Genomic DNA, 18,425 nt, shown 5'->3' with positions numbered 1-18,425 from the left:
GCCGAGGAACGAAAACCTCTGCATATGCTCAGGAGAACTGCGCCTCTTGCTTCTCGAGCAGAAGCCTCCCTGCCGCCTTACCAGAGGCTTCAGATACCTCGGTTCGAGACCCCTCCCCAACTCGCCCCTGCGCTTTCCCTTCTCCGGCCGAAAAGGCGCAGCCCCGTCCCGGCGGCGCTTTCTGAGCCGCCCCGATCGCTCCACCCGGCCCCGATCCTTGAGTTTTGCCACCGGAGCCCGCCCGCCTGCTTTGCCTCCGGCTCCGGGGCAGCGGGAAGCCGAGCGCGCCCCGGGCCTGTCTGCCTCTCCCAGCCGGTCCGCGTGACGCATCCGGCTGCCGGCCCCCCGGAAAGGGCGGCTCCTCCCGGGGCAACCGGCGGGGCTGGGCCGGGACGCGCTGCTCCTCCTCCTCCTCCTCTTCCCCAGCTCGGGCGCGGGGGCGGGGAGAGCCGGGGCGGGGCGAGCGCGGGCTGGGCGAGCGCGCCAGACGGCCGGGGAGCTGCGCGCCGGGAGGGTCCCTCTTTGGCGTCTCCAAACGCGCCCTGGGCGCACCGTCCTTTCCTTGGCTCGCCTTGCGCGCGCGGATCGAGGCTCCCGCGGCGAGCTCAGGCGCCGGATGCCGTTCCCCGGCGGCTTGTGGTGGTTGCTGTGCTGCAGGCAAGGCTTCACCTTGCTCCGACGCGACTATGGCGAGGCAGGCAAAGGGGGGGCGGACGACGACGAAGCCGAGGAGTCCTTCGAATTGCGCAGCAAAGGCGACGAGGTGAGTTGGGCAGCTCCCGGAGTTACTTGCTGCGTCCTATTCCCGCCCGGGGACTGCAGCTTCTGCAGAGCTGGCCGGCAGATCTCACTTTTATTTTTTTAATACCTTGCGCTTTTGCGACCCTAGAGGAGCCCGCGTGCCTTAACTCGTCCCCGCGCCCCCGATACCCGGGGGGGGGGGCGGGAACCAGTAGGACAAAGTGTTCTGAACGCGCCCGGGACGTAAAATCGCGCAGGTTAACTGCGGCTTCGCCTTTGGAAGCTCTGTCCTGTACGTCGGGGGCGGGGGGAGAGAATTGCTCGCTTTACTCAGTGTAAAGGAATTCGCTTGAAACGTGTTCGGAGGCTTTACTGAGCCTTGACTCATGCAGCCCTGGACCTGCGTTCTTGATTTGCAAAGGAGCACATGAAGGTGGAACAAGGAGGGCTGGCGCGGTAGATATCCGTGCATAAACTTCTTCAGGCGCTTTTGCACCTAGGATATATGCTCTTTGGGGCCGCCGATCTAACCTGCAGGATAGCACCCCCGGCCCCACCAGCTTGTCTCCATCCTGTAAGCAGTTTGGGAGCCATCCCCAGGGCAGCACTGCCGTCTCCTCATCCTCCTAATTTCGGGGGGGTGGATGAGCTTCCTCCGGATAGGTAGCATGAACTAAGTGGCAGGAATGATTTGCTGGCAAGGTGAGTTGGGGAGCGGCTGTCTCCTCATATTCATAATCCTTATGTAATTCTACGGCCATGAATTATGCAGAATGAGCTGTTGTCTTGGCTGCTTGGGCACCTCTTGCTCCCAGCCCATTTCCTTTTCACCGTGGGCAAAAGGAAGTCATGGAGAGCTGAAACCTGGCCAGAGCTGCCTTTTGGCTGACTGGGACACAGGGCCCTTCACAGCGCGACTGGAGTTCAGAAAGAAGCCATTCATCTCCCCCACCCTGCATTTCCCTCTGCTTTCTCCCTGGGGAGCAAAAGGTGCACTGCCAATTCCTCCCTCTATTTCCCAATTGCCCACCCAACCGCCTCTTCCAGAATAGGACCCAGACCAGCTCCAAAGGATGAATTTCTTGACATCAGCTGAAGCCGTAGATTTGTGCCAGTTGTTTTTTACAGGAATAATGATGCTTACTCTAGGGTAGAACGAGCCTGTTCGCTCTAATAAAAGATTTCCTTTCTCTGACCTAGTACTTTGGATACTAGGCATACCTTTGCACTTGTGGGCTTCTTCTGCAAGAGACCTGGAGAGCAGCAACACGAGAGCAGGGACTTTTCTGTGGTGGCTTTCCACTTGTGGAATGCTCTCCCCCAGGGAGGCTTGCCTGGCGCCTTCGTTACCTATCATTAGGCACCGGGCAAAAACATTCCTCTTCTCCCAGGCCTTTGGCTAATTAAGCATTCTATGGCCTTTTAAACAGTGTGCGGGGGTTATTGTTTGTTACGATAGTATGTATTTATGTATTTTTACATTGTAAACCGCCCTGTGATCCTTGGACAAAGTGTGGTACAGTGGTACCTCCGGTTACAGTCTCCGCTAACCCAGAAATAGTACCTCAGGTTAAGAACTTTGCTTCAGGATGAGAACAGAAATCGTGCTCCAGCGGCATGGCAGCAGCAGGAGGCCCCATTAGCTAAAGTTGTACCTCAGGTTAAGAACAGTTTCAGGTTAAGAACGGACCTCCGAAACGAATTAAGTTCTTAACCAGAGGTACCACTGTACAGGCAAAACATTGTAGAGAAGCGGATTGCAGTCTGGCTGGCCAAGGGACTTGAAAAGGTTTAGCTTAACCCGAAGCTGGATCTGCTGGGAAAATTGGGAGTCTCTTTCTCTCTCTCACACACACACGCACACCTTTCTGCTCTGAAACTTCTCCAGTCAGAAAGGCAGGTCCTGTCAAGAGGAACAGGAGGTGACATGTTGGAGGCGATGCATCACCGCAGCCTGGAAGGAACAGGTTTGGGGTTCTCCAGATCTCTGCAGAGGTGTTATTAGCCGTCCACGGAAGAGGAAGCGCTAGCCCTGCAATGGGAGGAGGGGGGAGGGATCTTCAAGCTGGACTGCCCAGCAAGTTGTAGCCTTGGTTTGCCAACACATGGCTGCATTTGTAGGCCCTGTTGCCCTTCCCAAGAGAAAAGAAAATTTGGGGCGGTAGATGATTTGGCTGAAGGCATGAAAAGGCTGCGTCACAAATCCCGGAGACAAGTTATTGGGGCTTTGAGCCGCCCAGAGTGGCTGGGGAAACTCAGCCAGATGGGCGGGGTATAAATGATAAATTATTATTATTATTATTATTATTATTATTATTATTATTATTATTATTCCCTCCCCTTCCTTTGCTCTGCCATGGCTGGGGGAACACCTCCTATTTCCAATTTCCAATTAAACTTTTTATTGCACTAGCCATAGGCCATGGCATCATTCAGAAGGAGAACAACAAACAACAACAATAACAATAACAATAACAATAACAATAACAATCATCGGGCACCACACATGCAATAAAACCACAGTCTACTAAAATTATAATAGAGTAGCAGAAGATTCTCAGGTAAGATGTGCCAAATTAAATATCCGAATCCCCTTTGCAGTTGACCGCTATTTTGTCTAGTTCCTTCCTCCTGATTTTCTTAGCTGCCGGCCCATAGAGTGCTACTTTATAAGTAACAAAGTCGTCGGTGTCGCTCAGCAGCCATTTCACCCTTTCCACCCTATTCAGATGTATTCCATTCGTAAACGGGTTTTATAAATCCGTCTCTTGGGTCTATGTATAATGGGCACTGCAATAAATACAGTGGGCACTGCAATAAATACAGTGGTACCTCTGGTTATGTACATAATTCGTTGTGGAGGTCCATTCTTAACCTGAAACTGTTCTTAACCTGAAGCACCACTTTAGCTAATGGGGCCTCCCGCTGCTGCAGTGCTGCCGTCGCACGATTTCTGTTCTCATCCTGAAGCAAAGTTCTTAACCTGAGGTAATATTTCTGGGTTAGCGGAGTCTGTAACCTGAAGCGTCTGTAACCTGAAGCGTAAGTAACCTGAGGTACCACTGTAATGGCACAGCTCCTTGACGCAGGGTTGTCCACACAGACAGAGTCTCTCTTTGTAATGTACTTTGAGCACCTCCTATTTAATCCTGGTTAGTAGTAAATTGGAAGCAGGTGGTGCTGTGGGTTAAACCACTGAGCCTAGGGCTTGCTGATCAGAAGGTCAGTGGTTCGAATCCCTGCGACGGGGTGAGCGCCCGTTGCTCGGTCCCTGCTCCTGCCCACCTAGCAGTTTGAAAGCATGTCAAAGTGCAAGTAGATAAATAGATACTGCTCTGGCGGGAAGGGAAATGGTGTTTCTGTGCGCTGCTCTGGTTCACCAGAAGCGGCTTAGTCAGGCTGGCCACATGACCCAGAAGCTGTACCCCGGCTCCCTCGGCCAATAAAGCGAGATGAGCGCCGCAACCCCAGAGTCGGCCACGACTGGACCTAATGGTCAGGGGTCCCTTTACCTTAATGTCCAGCTAAAGTAGGACTGGAGAAACTGTGGCCCTCTATATGCTGTTGGACTACAGTTCCCATCTTCCATCACCAGTGGCCATGTTGCCTGGAGCTGATGGGAGATGGTGTCCATCAACATCCCCCCCCCCCGGCTGAATTAGTTGGTTCTGGGAAGCCCACAGCAGGGCTTGAACCCAACAGCCCTCTCCATGGCTGTTGGATTAATTACCACAGCTAATACCTATCAATAGGCCCATTTATAGAGGATAGGTCCAATCTCATTTTAGAGCCATGTAAGCCCATGGCCATTGCCTCTTGTGGCCGTAAGTTCAATACAGTGGTACCTCAGGTTACATATGCTTCAGGTTACATATGCTTCAGGTTACAGACTCCACTAACCCAGAAATAGTGCTTCAGGTTAAGAACTTTCCTTCAGGATGAGAACAGAAATTGTGCTTCGGCGGCGCAGCAGCAGCAGGAGGCCTCATTAGCTAAAGTGGTGTTTCAGGTTAAGAACGGTTTCAGGTTAAGTACAGACCTCCGGAACAAATTAAGTACTTAACCTGAGGTACCACTGTACATTGTGTCAGGGCGGGGAACCTGTGGTCCTTCAGCTGTTCCTGGACTCCAGGTCCCATCAGCCCTAGCCAATGTGGCCAATGTTTAGGGATGATGGGAATTGTGGTCTAGCAATGCATTGTGTGACTTTCTTTTGTCTGTCCCCAGTCTGCTGTCCAACCAATTTAACAGGGTGACCCTCAGTTGTAGCACTGAAAGGGGTGGGGATATTCCCCCTCCCCAATACCATGCCTGATTTTGCGCACCCGTGTCTTAACCATCCTTGTCTGTCAGCCTGGATAGCTCAGTTGTTTAGAACGTGATGCTGATAACGGCAAGGTTGCAGGTTCGATCCCCGTTTAGGTTAGCTGCATATTCTTGCATTGCATGGACTTGGACTAAATAATAATAATAATAATAATAATAATAATAATAATAATAATAAATTTTTAAAAAATATTATTTGTACCCCGTCCACTCTGGGTGGCTTCCAACAGATATTAAAAATACATTAAAATACATTTAATAAAGGTAAAGGTAAAGGGACCCCTGACCATTTGGTCCAGTCGTGGCCGACTCTGGGGTTGCGGAGCTCATCTCGCTTTATTGGCCGAGGGAGCCGCCGTACAGCTTCCTGGTCATGTGGCAGGCATGTGGTGAACCAGAACAGCGCACGGAAACGCCGTTTACCTTCCCCCCCGGAGTGGTACCTATTTATTTACTTGCACTTTATGTGCTTTCGAACTGCTAGGTTGGCAGGAGCAGGGACCGAACAACGGGAGCTCACCCCGTCACACGGATTCGAACCGCCGACCTTCTGATCGGCAAGTCCTAGGCTCTGTGGTTTAACCCACAGCGCCACCCGTGTCCCAAAATACATTTAATATAAAGATTAAAAGTAAACGACGGCAAAGCTAACCTGGTTCCATTTGTTTATCCTCAGGGTCCCTTCCAACTCTACAATTCTGTGGTTATCTGATTCATTTATTCTCCCCCCCCCCAAAAAAAAAGTAATTTCCAAGTGTTCTAACTTTTTTTTTTTTTTTTGGGACAGGGGAAATGCTCTAGCTACCTCATCATGTCTTTTAACTATAGGCTTTGTGCGATGCTGCCAGAACCTGTTTTCCCCAGTGGGGTGCTACGCCAAAGCAGCGCTGGGGTGGGCGGTGAGCTCACTTGCCACCACAAAAGCAGCTTAGCTGGAGAGACCAGATCCTGAACCTGGTCATCTGATAGGTGTTAACTGGGCGTGCCGTAGTGTCACGCACGCCTGGCACTCCTTACCTTGACCCCTCAGGAAATTTAAGGATTTGGCATCCCCAAACTCTGCCCTCCAGATGTTTTGGGACTACAATTCCCATCATCCCTGACCACCGGTCCTGTTAGCTAGGGATGATGGGAGTTGTAGTCCCAAAACATCTGGAGGGCCGGGTTTGGGGGTGCCTGATTTGGAGGATGGTATCCAGCTTGGGATGTGGGTGGCGCTGTGGGTTAAACCACAGAGCCTAGGACTTGCCGATCAGAAGGTCAGCGGTTCGAATCCCCGCGATGGGGTGAGCTCCCGTTGCTCGGTCCCAGCTCCTGCCAACCTGGCAGTTCGAAAGCACATCAAAGTGCAAGTAAATAAATAGGTACCGCTCTGGCAGGAAGGGAAACGGCGTTTCCATGCGCTGCTCTGGTTCGCCAGAAGCGGCTTAGTCATGCTGGCCACATGAGCTGTATGCCGGCTCCCTCGGCCAATAAAGCGAGATGAGCGCCGCAACCCCAGAGTCGGCCACGACTGGACCTAAAGGTCAGGGGTCCCTTTACCTTTACCTATCCATCTTAGGTTGGCTGGGGTTAGGGTGGTCCCCAGGAACATCGCCGATGGTCAGGGAAGAAGGGAGTTGAAGTTTGCCAATATCTGGAAGGCCACAGCTTCGTCACCCCACCCAGCATTTGAAATTAGCCAGGTGCCATGCACGTTTTGTGACTGGCATGGGTTCAATTGCGAGCACTTGGAGATCTTCGAATGCCAGGTTGTCACCTGTCGTTTCCACCTGGCTGGCCCCTCCGGCTTTCTTAAGCAGCTAAGCAGTTAATCATTGCAATGATCCTGTGAGGTAGGCTGTGACTGGCCCAAGGTTACCCAGTCAGCTTCATGACCGAATGCATATTTGAACCGTGATCTCCCAGGTCCTAATCTGACATTCTAACCCCATGGGTGGGCAAACTAAGGCCCGGGGGCCGGATCCGTCCCAGTCGCCTTCTAAATCCAGCCTGTGGATGGTCCGGGAATCAGCGTGTTTTTACATGAGCAGAATGTGTCCTTTTATTTAAAATGCATCTCTGGGTTATTTGTGGGGCAAAGGAATTCGTTCGTTATTTTTCCTTCAAAATACAGTCCGGCCCCCCACAAGGTCTGAGGGACAGTGGACCGCCCCCCCCCCCGGCTGAAAACGTTTGCTGACCCTGCTCTAACCACTACATCACCCTGGCTTCCTAGAGTCCTTCTGCTGTGCTATGAGCTAAATTAAGTAGGCAAATAAATATGGGGGGGAAGCAAAAGGAGAAGGATCTGAAATATTTTCCTTGCTGCGTGAATTTGTTTTATTCTGGATTTCTTTATTTGATGTTTTAATGGGTTGTAAAGCGCTTTGAGATTTCTTCTTCTTTGAGATATAAAGCAGTCTAGAAATGAACTGAAGAAAAGGAAAAAGAAATCTCATTAGGGGGGCGGAATGGCGCCTAGACATTCTGTTGTGGCGACCGTAACCTAGGTTTTAAGCTGCCATTTGGCAGTGACCTTATATGTTTTGAGTTTCCTAACATGGCTCACCCCTGGTTTATGGAACAGCAATTGAAGAACTTCTAGCTCCACATTCCCCCTTTTAGTGGCTTTTCTCCAAGTCCAATGCCTTTGTGCTGCCAAGGCTTTCTGAAAGAGGAATGCAGAATTTATTTTTCAGTCATGCAAGTTCCTTCATTTTGGGCCCTCGGAATGGTAAGGAAAAGTGTTCAGTTCCCTTCTCCATCAGGTTGTGGTGAAAAGTGATTAGACACAACCGTGTTTTCACCCGCAGACCCCACTTTGCCCAAGTGAGAAAATCCATGATTAATCCATGATTTGTCATTTATGTGGATTGTCGTCCAAAGAGTTCCATAAGCCAAAACAGTTTTCTTTTTAAGGGAGTAGAGTTCTCTCTTTCGAAGAACGTGGGAAAGCTGGACTTCCGGAGGCGGCGCGAAACAGCGATGGCGGTCCTCTTCGTCGTCTGAAGAGGGGCTCCGCAGAAAAGGGTCGTTCGCTGCGGCATAGCGACGACCCGCTTGAAAAAACCACGGGCAGAGGGAGCCCGTGGCCGTGGGACTCGGCGGGCGCCAGGAACTTCCCCAGAAGTGCGGAAGGGACCCCGTAAGGGGCTCCGGAGCGCGAAAGGGGGAGCGGCGCTGTGAGTTCATCGCTCTTTCTGCGGGAGGCGAAGCCGCGCAGCTGCTGCTGATGAGCGTCGACCTTTCTTCCTGTGAACATCAATTCGGCAAACAACATACCCGTGAGTAAAGTGAACTACAATTTGGACTTTAAATACCCTTTCTCCGGGTTTGAAAACGGGTGACGAGTAAAAGGAAGTCCGTCTCCCGATACTGCTTACAAGATCAAAAGCAAAAGTACAGAGGAGCGCTGAGGCGCTTAAGGGGAACTTTGTAAAGTGGAACTATCGTGCATTTACAGAATTTGCAGTCTTCTTATTTAAAAGATCAAGAGAGACTTTAATTTTTGCCTATGGGACTTAAATTTGGGACTTTGTTTTAAGAACGCAAGTCGTCGGGCTGTCAGTATGTAACTGAGCTGTCAAACTGCGGACTACAGTAACAAGATTTTAAGCTGCTACATATATTGAAACTTTAAACGTTTGAAATACTGTTGCAATTACCAGTCTGGCTCCTAGTGGCTTTAGCTTAGAAAGTAAAGGACTCTGCGAATCTTCCTTTTTGTCTTGGAATTACAAACTAAAAAAGAGATTACAGAAACTTTAAATGGCGGAAAAACCTTTTCCTTCCCTGAAATTTTAAGATACTCCCCCTAGAGGACTGTGGAGCTATAGAGGCCTGGGAAACATTTTTTGTTTGGAATTTCTGTGGTTTAATTGTGTGTACTCTGGACTTGCTTTCTCATGGAATAAAGGATAACTTGACCTTGAACAAGAGGCAGGTGTGGAATGAGTGGCACAGGGAAAACAAGAGCAGCCAAAGCTAAAGAAAGAGAAAAAGAAAAAGAAAAAGAAAGGAAGCCTGTGCAACTTGTCCAAACAACTTTAGCTCATCATCGTAGATCATCTGTTCCAACCGTCCTGATAGCACAGGAGGTGGAGGCCGAACAGCCTGCTGAAGAGGACATGGCAACAGGAGGATCTGACACAGTTTTGAAACAAATTCTAGAACAACTAGCAATTTTAAATCAAAAAGTGGACAGTCAATCACTAAAAATAGACCAAGCAACAACTACTATTGGCGTACTTTCTGAAAAGGTCTCTCAGAACACACAGGCAATTGAGAATCTACAAGGAGCTACAGCTGAAAATCATAAATTAGCTGTGGAAGCCTATCAAAAAGCGGAGCAAGCAAGTAAAAAAGTTGATGAGATTAAAGGCGAAATCAAGCCTCTGCAAAGACAGGTAGGGGAACAACAGGCCTACCTGTCGATGGTGGAATTGAGAAACAAGGAGAATAACCTCAGGTTGAGAGCTGTCCCAGAATTGGAGGAAGGCAACTTGGAGGGATTTTTGACACTTTTATTCTCCAAATTTTGGGGAATTGAAGAGGATAAAGACTTTAAAATTGTAACTGCATTTAGACTGGGCAGATCGGTGAAGAAAGACAAGTCCAGAGATTGTTTGGTTATTCTGAAATCAAGAGAGGAAAGAGACAAGATACTAGGCCTACACTTCAAAAAATCTCTAGAGATAGAAGGTAAAAAGGCTGAAATTTATAGAGATATACCTAAATTGTTATTGGATCTTAGAGCCTCATACTTGGAATTGGCAAAGTTGCTGAGAAACAACACAATTCCTTATAGGTGGGAGTTCCCGCAAGGACTATCATTTAGCTATAAAGGAAGGAAGACTAGAATCAGAACACCAGAGGACCAGCAGAAGTTTCTTCACGACAACGGGGAAGACCTCCAGAAAGGAGCAGTTGCGTCTTGGCCACCACTACCACCAGGAACTAAACAGCCTGGAGCTGGACCATCACTGCCACCGCCGGGAACGGGAGATCTAGACACCCCATTGTAAGGCCTATAAATTGACTCAGGATGTCTCTGCAACTTCTTAGTTGGAATATAAATGGCGGAAATTCCCCAGAAAAAAGAAGGAAAGTATTCCATATATTGAAGAAAGAGCAATTGGACATTATTTGCCTGCAAGAAACACATGTGACAAGGCTTCATCGGAAAGTGCTAATCAATAAAAGGCTAGGCCAAGAATTTATTTCTTCGGACAGAGTTAAGAAAAGAGGAGTAGTGATCTACGCAAAGGAGAGCCTGTCACCGAAATTTCTATTTAAAGATGAACAAGGCAGAATTTTGGCTATTGAAATTTACATACATGGTGAAAAATTTTTGATTTTAGGAATTTATGCGCCAAATGATGGAAAATCGGAATTTTTTAAGAAGCTGCATGAGACTTTATTGGACTATCTGGATTATGACAACATTATTATGTTGGGAGATATGAATGGGGTTGTCTCGGTAAATATGGATAAGTCGCAGAGTGTAAATATAACAAAAGAAGGCAGACTACCTAAAACTTTTTTTGAAATGACAGACAATATGGACTTGATTGATATATGGAGAGTCAAGAACCCCCTAGGAAAAGAAGGAACTTTCTTTTCTGAAGCTCATTTGTCATGGACACGAATCGACCAAATATGGATAACTAAAGGACTGGCACCTAAAACTAGAAAAGTGGAAATCTGCCCAAAAACTTGCTCCGACCATAATGCTTTGAAAATGGAATTGAGACTAAATATAACCGGATCCTTCAGATGGAAAATGAATGACACTTTATTCAGAGATCAGGAGATTGTGAAGAAGGCCCAAAAAACTTTGAAAGATTACTTTGAGATAAATCTGAACACTACGGTGGAAAAAAGAACAATCTGGGACGCAAGTAAAGCGGTGATGAGAGGGTTTCTAATACAACAAAACACTGTAAAGAAAAGACTCTGGAATGAAAAGAAGCAGAAGATACTGGAGAGAATAAGTGAGGGTGAAAGGAAATTAAGATCTAGGCCTAAGTCCAAGGAAGTGTTGAGAGAAGTGAAATTTTTCCAGGCCCAATATATGAAACTGATAAACCAAGAAGTGGAGTGGAAAATTAAACAAATGAGACAAAGATCTTTCGATTCAGCAAATAAATGTGGGAAACTGCTAGCATGGCAGTTGAAAAAAAGACAAAAATTAAATACAGTTACAAATCTAGAGATTGAAGGAAGAATGGTTCAGAAGCCTGAAGAAATTAGGAAATGTTTCCAGAGATATTTCAAAGATCTCTATGCACAAGGGCCGCAGAAAGAATCCGAGATAGATCAATTTATTAAAACTAACGGATTACAAAAAATTCCTCAGGAAATGAGAACAACCCTGAATGTTAAAGTTACACAGCAGGAAATCGAGAGTGCCATACAGAACCTCCAATTAGGCAAATCTCCAGGCCCTGATGGACTTACCTCCAAATATTATAAGGTTTTGAAGGACTATTTGATACAACCCTTGATGGAGGTATGTAACCAGATTATGGAGGGTAAGAAGGCACCAGAAACGTGGAAAGAAGCTTTCATCACATTGATTCCTAAAACAGAAACTGAAAAGACTCAACTTAAGAACTACCGTCCCATCTCACTCCTAAACGTGGATTACAAAATTTTTGCAGACATTTTGGCAAATAGATTTAAAAAGGTATTGAATGAAGTGATTCACAAGGACCAAGCAGGCTTTCTCCCGGGTAGGCATTTGTTTGACAATACGAGAAACATTATTGACATCTTGGAACTCTTACAAACAAATATCAACACTAGAGCGGCGTTAATTTTTATTGATGCGGAGAAAGCCTTTGACAACATTTCTTGGATGTTCATGAAGAAAAATTTGGAAGGGATGGGAGTGGGACGGGGGTTTGAAAATGGTATAGAAGCAATATATTCAGACCAAAAAGCTAAATTGATAGTAAACAATGTGGTGACGGAGGAATTCAATATTGAAAAAGGGACACGGCAAGGGTGCCCTCTATCCCCATTACTGTTTATCTCGGTCCTGGAGGTGCTTTTGAACATGATTAGAAGGGACCGGTCAGTTCGGGGCATTGAGGTCGGAGTGAAACAATATAAACTGAAAGCATTTGCAGATGACTTGGTATTAACATTACAGGAGCCAGTTTCTAGCACAAAAAGAGTTTTGGATTTAATATCTGATTATGGTCGGGTGGCGGGATTTAAGTTGAACAAGCAAAAGACTAAGGTCTTAGCTAAGAACCTAACGTCCACAGAAACAGATGAGTTTTTGAAAGAGACAGGATTAAATGTGGTTAAAAAGGTAAAATACTTAGGGGTGTTCTTGACTTCTAAAAACTTGAATTTGTTTAAGGACAACTATGAGAAATGTTGGTCAGAAATCAAAAGGGATTTGGAAACTTGGACAAGACTAAAACTTTCCTTGTTAGGCCGAATAGCAGCTATAAAGATGAATGTTTTGCCGAAAATGTTATTTTTGTTTCAGACCCTGCAGATTGTGGACAAAGTGGTATGTTTCGAAAAATGGCAGAGGGATATTTCTAAGTTTGTTTGGCAGGGCAAAAAGCCCCGAATTAAGTTTAAAATACTAACAGATGCGAAAGAAAGGGGGGGATTTGCCCTGCCAGACTTGAGGTTATATTATGAATCTGCAGCCTTCTGCTGGTTGAAAGATTGGTTTTTGTTAGAGAACACCGATGTCCTTGATCTGGAAGGGTTTGATAACGCTTTTGGGTGGCATGCGTATTTGTGGTATGACAAGGTTAAAGTTCATAAAATGTTCAAAAACCATATTGTTAGAAGAGCAATCTTTATGGTCTGGACAAAATATAAAGACTTATTGGAGAGTAAAACTCCAAGGTGGCTTTCACCGGCAGAGGCCAAGGCACGCAAGAGACTTAACATGGAGGCCTACTGGCCAAAATATTGGGAATTAATAGAAAAAGATGGTGACAATTGGAAGCTGCAGAGTTTTGAAAATGTAAAAAGTAAGGTGCGAGACTGGTTGCATTATGCCCAAATTCGAGAAATTTTCAAAACAGACAAAAAGGTTGGGTTCCAGGTGGAAAAATCGAAATTAGAGACAGAATTGTTAGAACCTAAAGACAAATTACTTTCAAGAATGTATAACTTGCTGCTCAAATGGAATACACAGGATGAGACAGTCAAATCCGCCATGATAAAGTGGGCACAGGATATTGGACATAACATTATGTTTGAGGACTGGGAAAGGTTATGGACCACCGGATTGAAATTCACGGCATGTAGTGCCCTGAAAGAAAATATTATGAAAATGATATACCGGTGGTACATGACCCCAGTCAAGCTTGCTAAGATATATCACCTGTCTGATAATAAATGCTGGAAGTGTAAAGAGGCGGAAGGGACATTCTTTCATCTCTGGTGGACATGTCCGAAAGTGAAGGCCTTTTGGGAAATGATCTATAATGAGTTAAAAAAGGTATTTAGATATACCTTGCCTAAGAAACCGGAGGCCTTCCTTCTGGGCATTGTAGACCAGAATGTGTTAAAGAAGGATAGAACTTTTTTTATGTATGCTACAACAGCAGCAAGAATTCTCATCGCAAAGTGTTGGAAGACACAAGATTTACCCACACTGGAGGAATGGCAGACGCAGTTGATGGATTATATGGAACTGGCGGAAATGACTGGCAGAATCCGAGACTTGGGAGAAGAAAAAATGGAAGAGGACTGGAAAAAATTTAAGGACTATTTACAAAAATATTATAAGCTGTATGAATGTTAAGAAAATGCACTTTTTAGGAAATATCAGCCCCAGCAATGGTAATTAGGTGAAATTAAAATTAAGGTACAAGAAAAGAGAGGTGAAATTAAGAAAAATCTTTATTGCATTACGTTCTAATCACAATATATAAGATTATGGTTACAATAACTTTGATTTTGATAACATGAAATTGAAAGATACAATAATGAATTGAAAGATACAATAAGTAATGAAATAAGATAATAAATAGCTGAAGATTTTGTATTATGAACATTGGGTTATAAATATATTGAAAAGGGTAACATGACAAAATGAAAGATATAATAAGTGATGAAACAAGATAACAAAATGCTGAAATTGGTATTATAAATAATGCAGACTCGGGAAGATGTGGGGAAGTCCAAAAGATTCTGTAAAAGAAATATGATTTATGAAACTTTCGTATTTTATTTTTTGTTCTTTTTTATTCTGTAAAATTAATAAAAATAAAAATATTTAAAAAAGTTCCTTCATTTTGGGCCCTCGGAATGGTAAGGAAAAGTGTTCAGTTCCCTTCTCCATCAGGTTGTGGTGAAAAGTGATTAGACACAACCGTGTTTTCACCCGCAGACCCCACTTTGCCCAAGTGAGAAAATCCATGATTAATCCATGATTTGTCATTTATGTGGATTGTCGTCCAAAGAGTTCCATAAGCCAAAACAGTTTTCTTTTTAAGGGAGTAGAGTTCTCTCTTTCGAAGAACGTGGGAAAGCTGCTGTAGTCAATGGGTAAACTCTTACAAAGAGTTTACTGTTTCAGAACACTTTACAGTGGTACCTCTGGATACGACCGGGATCCGTTCCAAAGCCCCGTTCACATCCAGAAGCGAACGCAAGCCACATCTGCGCGGGTCACGATTCGCCGCTTCTGCGCATGCGCGTGACATCATTTTGACCGTCTGCGCATGCGCGAGCGGTGAAACCTGAAAGTAACGCGTTCCGTTACTTCCAGGTCACCGCGGAGCGCAACCCGAAAGCGCTCAATCTGAAGCAACTTCAACTGTATTTCTAAAGTATTACAGTGGTACCTCGGGTTACAGACGCTTCAGGTTACAGACTCTGCAAAACCAGAAATAGTACCTCGGGTTAAGAACTTTGCTTCAGGATGAGAACAGAAATCTCACGGCAGCAGCGGGAGGCCCCATTAGTTAAAGTGGTACCTCAGGTTAAGAACGGACCTCCAGAACGAATTTAAGTTCTTAACCCGAGGTCCCACTGTACACTGTTCACCTGAACTAGAACCCTACCAAAGAAAGCAAAGAGAAGTACTTGGCTTCTTTTTGCTCCCTCACAGTTCAGACTGCTAATCTGAAATATTTCAAGTAAAGGTGCTTTTTCGGTGAGTACAAGGGCTTGCAGACTCAAAGAGGGCCCTTCCTTACCATGCAAATTTGAGATAATTGCTACAAACAACCATTAAACTTTTAAAAGCCTTCCTGAGCCTAGTCATTATAGTATGGCGTCATTCCCTTCTCCTGGAGAAGGAGGAAGGGACACCTGTCAGAACATGGAAGGGATGTTTAATTTTCATTTTTCATTTCACATTTAATTTGTATAACACCTTTCTGTTTCACTATACCCAAGGCGGTTTACAAGCTGAAGAGGCAAAGAATGTACACCATATAACAATCCAATCCAAAAATGTGATAATCAAACATAACTTTAAAATAAGCAACTTATATCAAATAAAGTCAGATTCAACAATCCACTAGAATAGTATAGAATATTAAATATCAGCATATAAAAATGAAACAGAAACCCACTCTTAACAATTACAATAAATAATTTCTAAACTATAATCAATAAAAGCAACGGCAAGTCACACTGCATAAAATAATACAATACAAATTGAGAAGCCTGTGGAAACAACTCAGAGGCCATGAAGGAAGGAAGGATAACAACAGGAAGATTTGAAGAAGGAACTATTGGAAACTCAAGGCAGTAGAAACATAAGATGATTGGAACCCCACTGAACTTGAAGCATGGGAAGCCCCAACAAAAAATTATAATTTGGCAGAATATTTGGATTATATGAGATGTATTTGTATAATTTGGAATATGCAATGTGACCTGATTGGATTGTTAAAATGGAAAACTTAACAAAAATTATTATTGAGAAAGAGAGAAGCAGAGATTGGAGGGTGGGGCAAGGCAGGCAGAAAGGTCTTGCCTGATGAACAGCTGGAAGTCTCTCTCCTTGAGGAGACCTTGAGGAGTTCTGCCTAGGGTTCTCCTTGCCGGAAGCAAATTAGGGCCTTCTCCCACAAAGACTCTGGACCTGCAGTTTCCAGCTCTGGTAGCGTAATCCTGCTAGGAAGTCATCTGAGAAGGGTTCTAGGAGAGCAGTTTCATCATGCAACGGATGAGTGTTGGACTAAGACCTGGGAGACCAGGGTCCATGTTTCCACTCGGCCATGAAGCTCACCACCACTGACCCCAACCCAGCTCACAGGGTTGTTGTGAGGATAATACGGAAAGGGGAAGAGCCACGGACATCATCTTCAATGTTTGAAATTGTGTTGTTGTTGTTTAGTCATTTAGTCATGTCCGACTCTTCGTGACCCCATGGATCAGAGCACGCCAGGCACTCCTGTCTTCCACTGCCTCCCGCATTTTGGTCAAACTCATGTTGGTAGCTTCGAGAATACTGTCCAACCATCTCGTCCTCTGTCGTCCCCTTCTCCTTGTGCCCTCCGTCTTTCCCAACATCAGGGTCTTTTCCAGGGAGTCTTCTCTTCTCATGAGGTGGCCAAAGTATTGGAGCCTCAGCTTCAGGATCTGTCCTTCCAGGGAGCACTCGGGGCTGATTTCCTTAAGAATGGATAGGTTTGATCTTCTTGCAGTCCATGGGACTCTCTAGAGTCTCCTCCAGCACCATAATTCAAAAGCATCAATTCTTTGTCGATCAGCCTTCTTTATGGTCCAGCTCTACTTCCATACTTCCATACATGACGTATGGAAGTTCGAAATTAGCTGGGCACATTTTGTACCTGGCTATCGACCACTTGGGGCCAAGTCAAGATGCCTGGGCTCCAGGATGGTGCCTGACATGTCCATCATCTGGGGATCATTGGATCTGGACTGTTTTCACACGCTAGTACCACATCCTGTAGAATTTTCTCCGTTATATTTTATCTGCACAATCAGAATGAATTTCTGGAACCAAATTGTTGTTTCTTCTTCTTCTGTGCAGCCTTAGTAGGAGCAGTCACCATTAAGAGAAAGAGGTGCAAATACGTCATTATATGTGTGGATTGTCCCTGGATAAGTTCTCAAAGTTCTTAAGCTACCCCAAGGTTGTCATCTGAACTAGCCAGATGTTTAACAGAATCACAGTCAGTCCATCATTTGGAAAACAAGATTTTAGTGCTTGCTTCGGCAGCACATATACTAAAATTGGAGCATGGAAAATAAGACTTTAGAGCCTTCTTGCCCCAAAATGGCAACCAGATATTCCGTTTTGGTGACTGTAACCTTGGTTTAAGGAACCATTTGGCTCCTAGCTTATATATCTGAGTTTCTAATGCTGGTTTGGGCTCTTCGGAGGAAAGTTGGGACAAGAAAGCTAATTGATATACAGTGGTACATCGGGTTAAGAACTTAATTCGTTCCAGAGATCCGTTCTTAACCTGAAAGTGTTCTTAACCTGAAGCACCACTTTAGCTAACGGGGCCTCCTGCTGCCACTGCGCCACCGGCACGCAATTTCTGTTCTCATCCTGAAGTAAAGTTCTTAACCTGAGGTACTATTTCTGGATTAGCGGAGTATGTAACCTGAAGCGTCTGTAACCCGAGATACCACTATAATATGATATGATATGATATGATATGATATGATGATATGATATGATATGATATGATATAATATACAGTAATATAATATAATTAATATAATTCATATAATATAATATACAATGGTGCCCCGCAAGACGAATGCCTCGCAAGACGGAAAACCCGCTAGACGAAAGGGTTTTCCGTTTTGGAGGTGCTTCGCAAAATGAATTTCCTATGGGCTTGCTTCGCAAGATGAAAATGTATTGCGAGTTCCTGCGGGGTTTTTTCCCTCCCCCCCCCTTTTTCTAAGCCGCTTATCTGCTTATCCGCTAAGCGGATAAGCCGCTAAAAGCCGCTAATAGCGCTAATAGTGCTAATCCGCTAAGCCGTCAATGGGCTTGCTTCGCAAGACGAAAAAACCGCTAGACGAAGAGACTCACGGAATGGATTAATTTCGTCTTGCGAGGCACCACTGTAATATATAATATAATATAATATACGGTAATATAATATACGGTAATATAATATAATATAATATAATATAATATAATATAATATAATATAATATAATATAATATAATATAATATAATATAATATAATAAGCATTGTTCTGGAAGCACTCTGTGTGTGTGCCGTTACTAGTGATCAGCCATGATGAAACTGTAGGCTCTGGGTTGCCCTCAACTCCTCAAAGGAGTTCAGTCTCTGGAACAGGACTGCAGCATTTATTCACCAGCCTTTGCATGGGCACCTACTGGAAAGATGCAAAAACAAGGGCAGGGCCTCTTGCACTTTGAATA

At 45.1% G+C, this 18,425-nt stretch overlaps 1 protein-coding gene across 1 annotated transcript in view; it reads left to right on the top strand.

Moving 5' to 3' along the window:
* The first annotated feature begins 478 nt into the window (after positions 1–478).
* The window catches only part of PLEKHH3 (pleckstrin homology, MyTH4 and FERM domain containing H3), a 45,126-nt gene continuing 27,179 nt past the window's right edge, over positions 479–18,425 (top strand). The window contains exon 1 of the mRNA XM_081837906.1: positions 479–763. Coding sequence (XP_081694032.1) covers positions 617–763 — 147 coding nt within the window. The 5' untranslated portion in view covers positions 479–616. The remainder of the gene's footprint in view (positions 764–18,425) is intronic.

This window comes from Podarcis erhardii, assembly GCF_964252035.2.
Source record: "Podarcis erhardii genome assembly, chromosome: 13".
Classification (NCBI taxonomy): Eukaryota; Metazoa; Chordata; class Lepidosauria; order Squamata; family Lacertidae; genus Podarcis; species Podarcis erhardii.
This window is presented reverse-complemented; position numbering and strand designations above follow the sequence as displayed.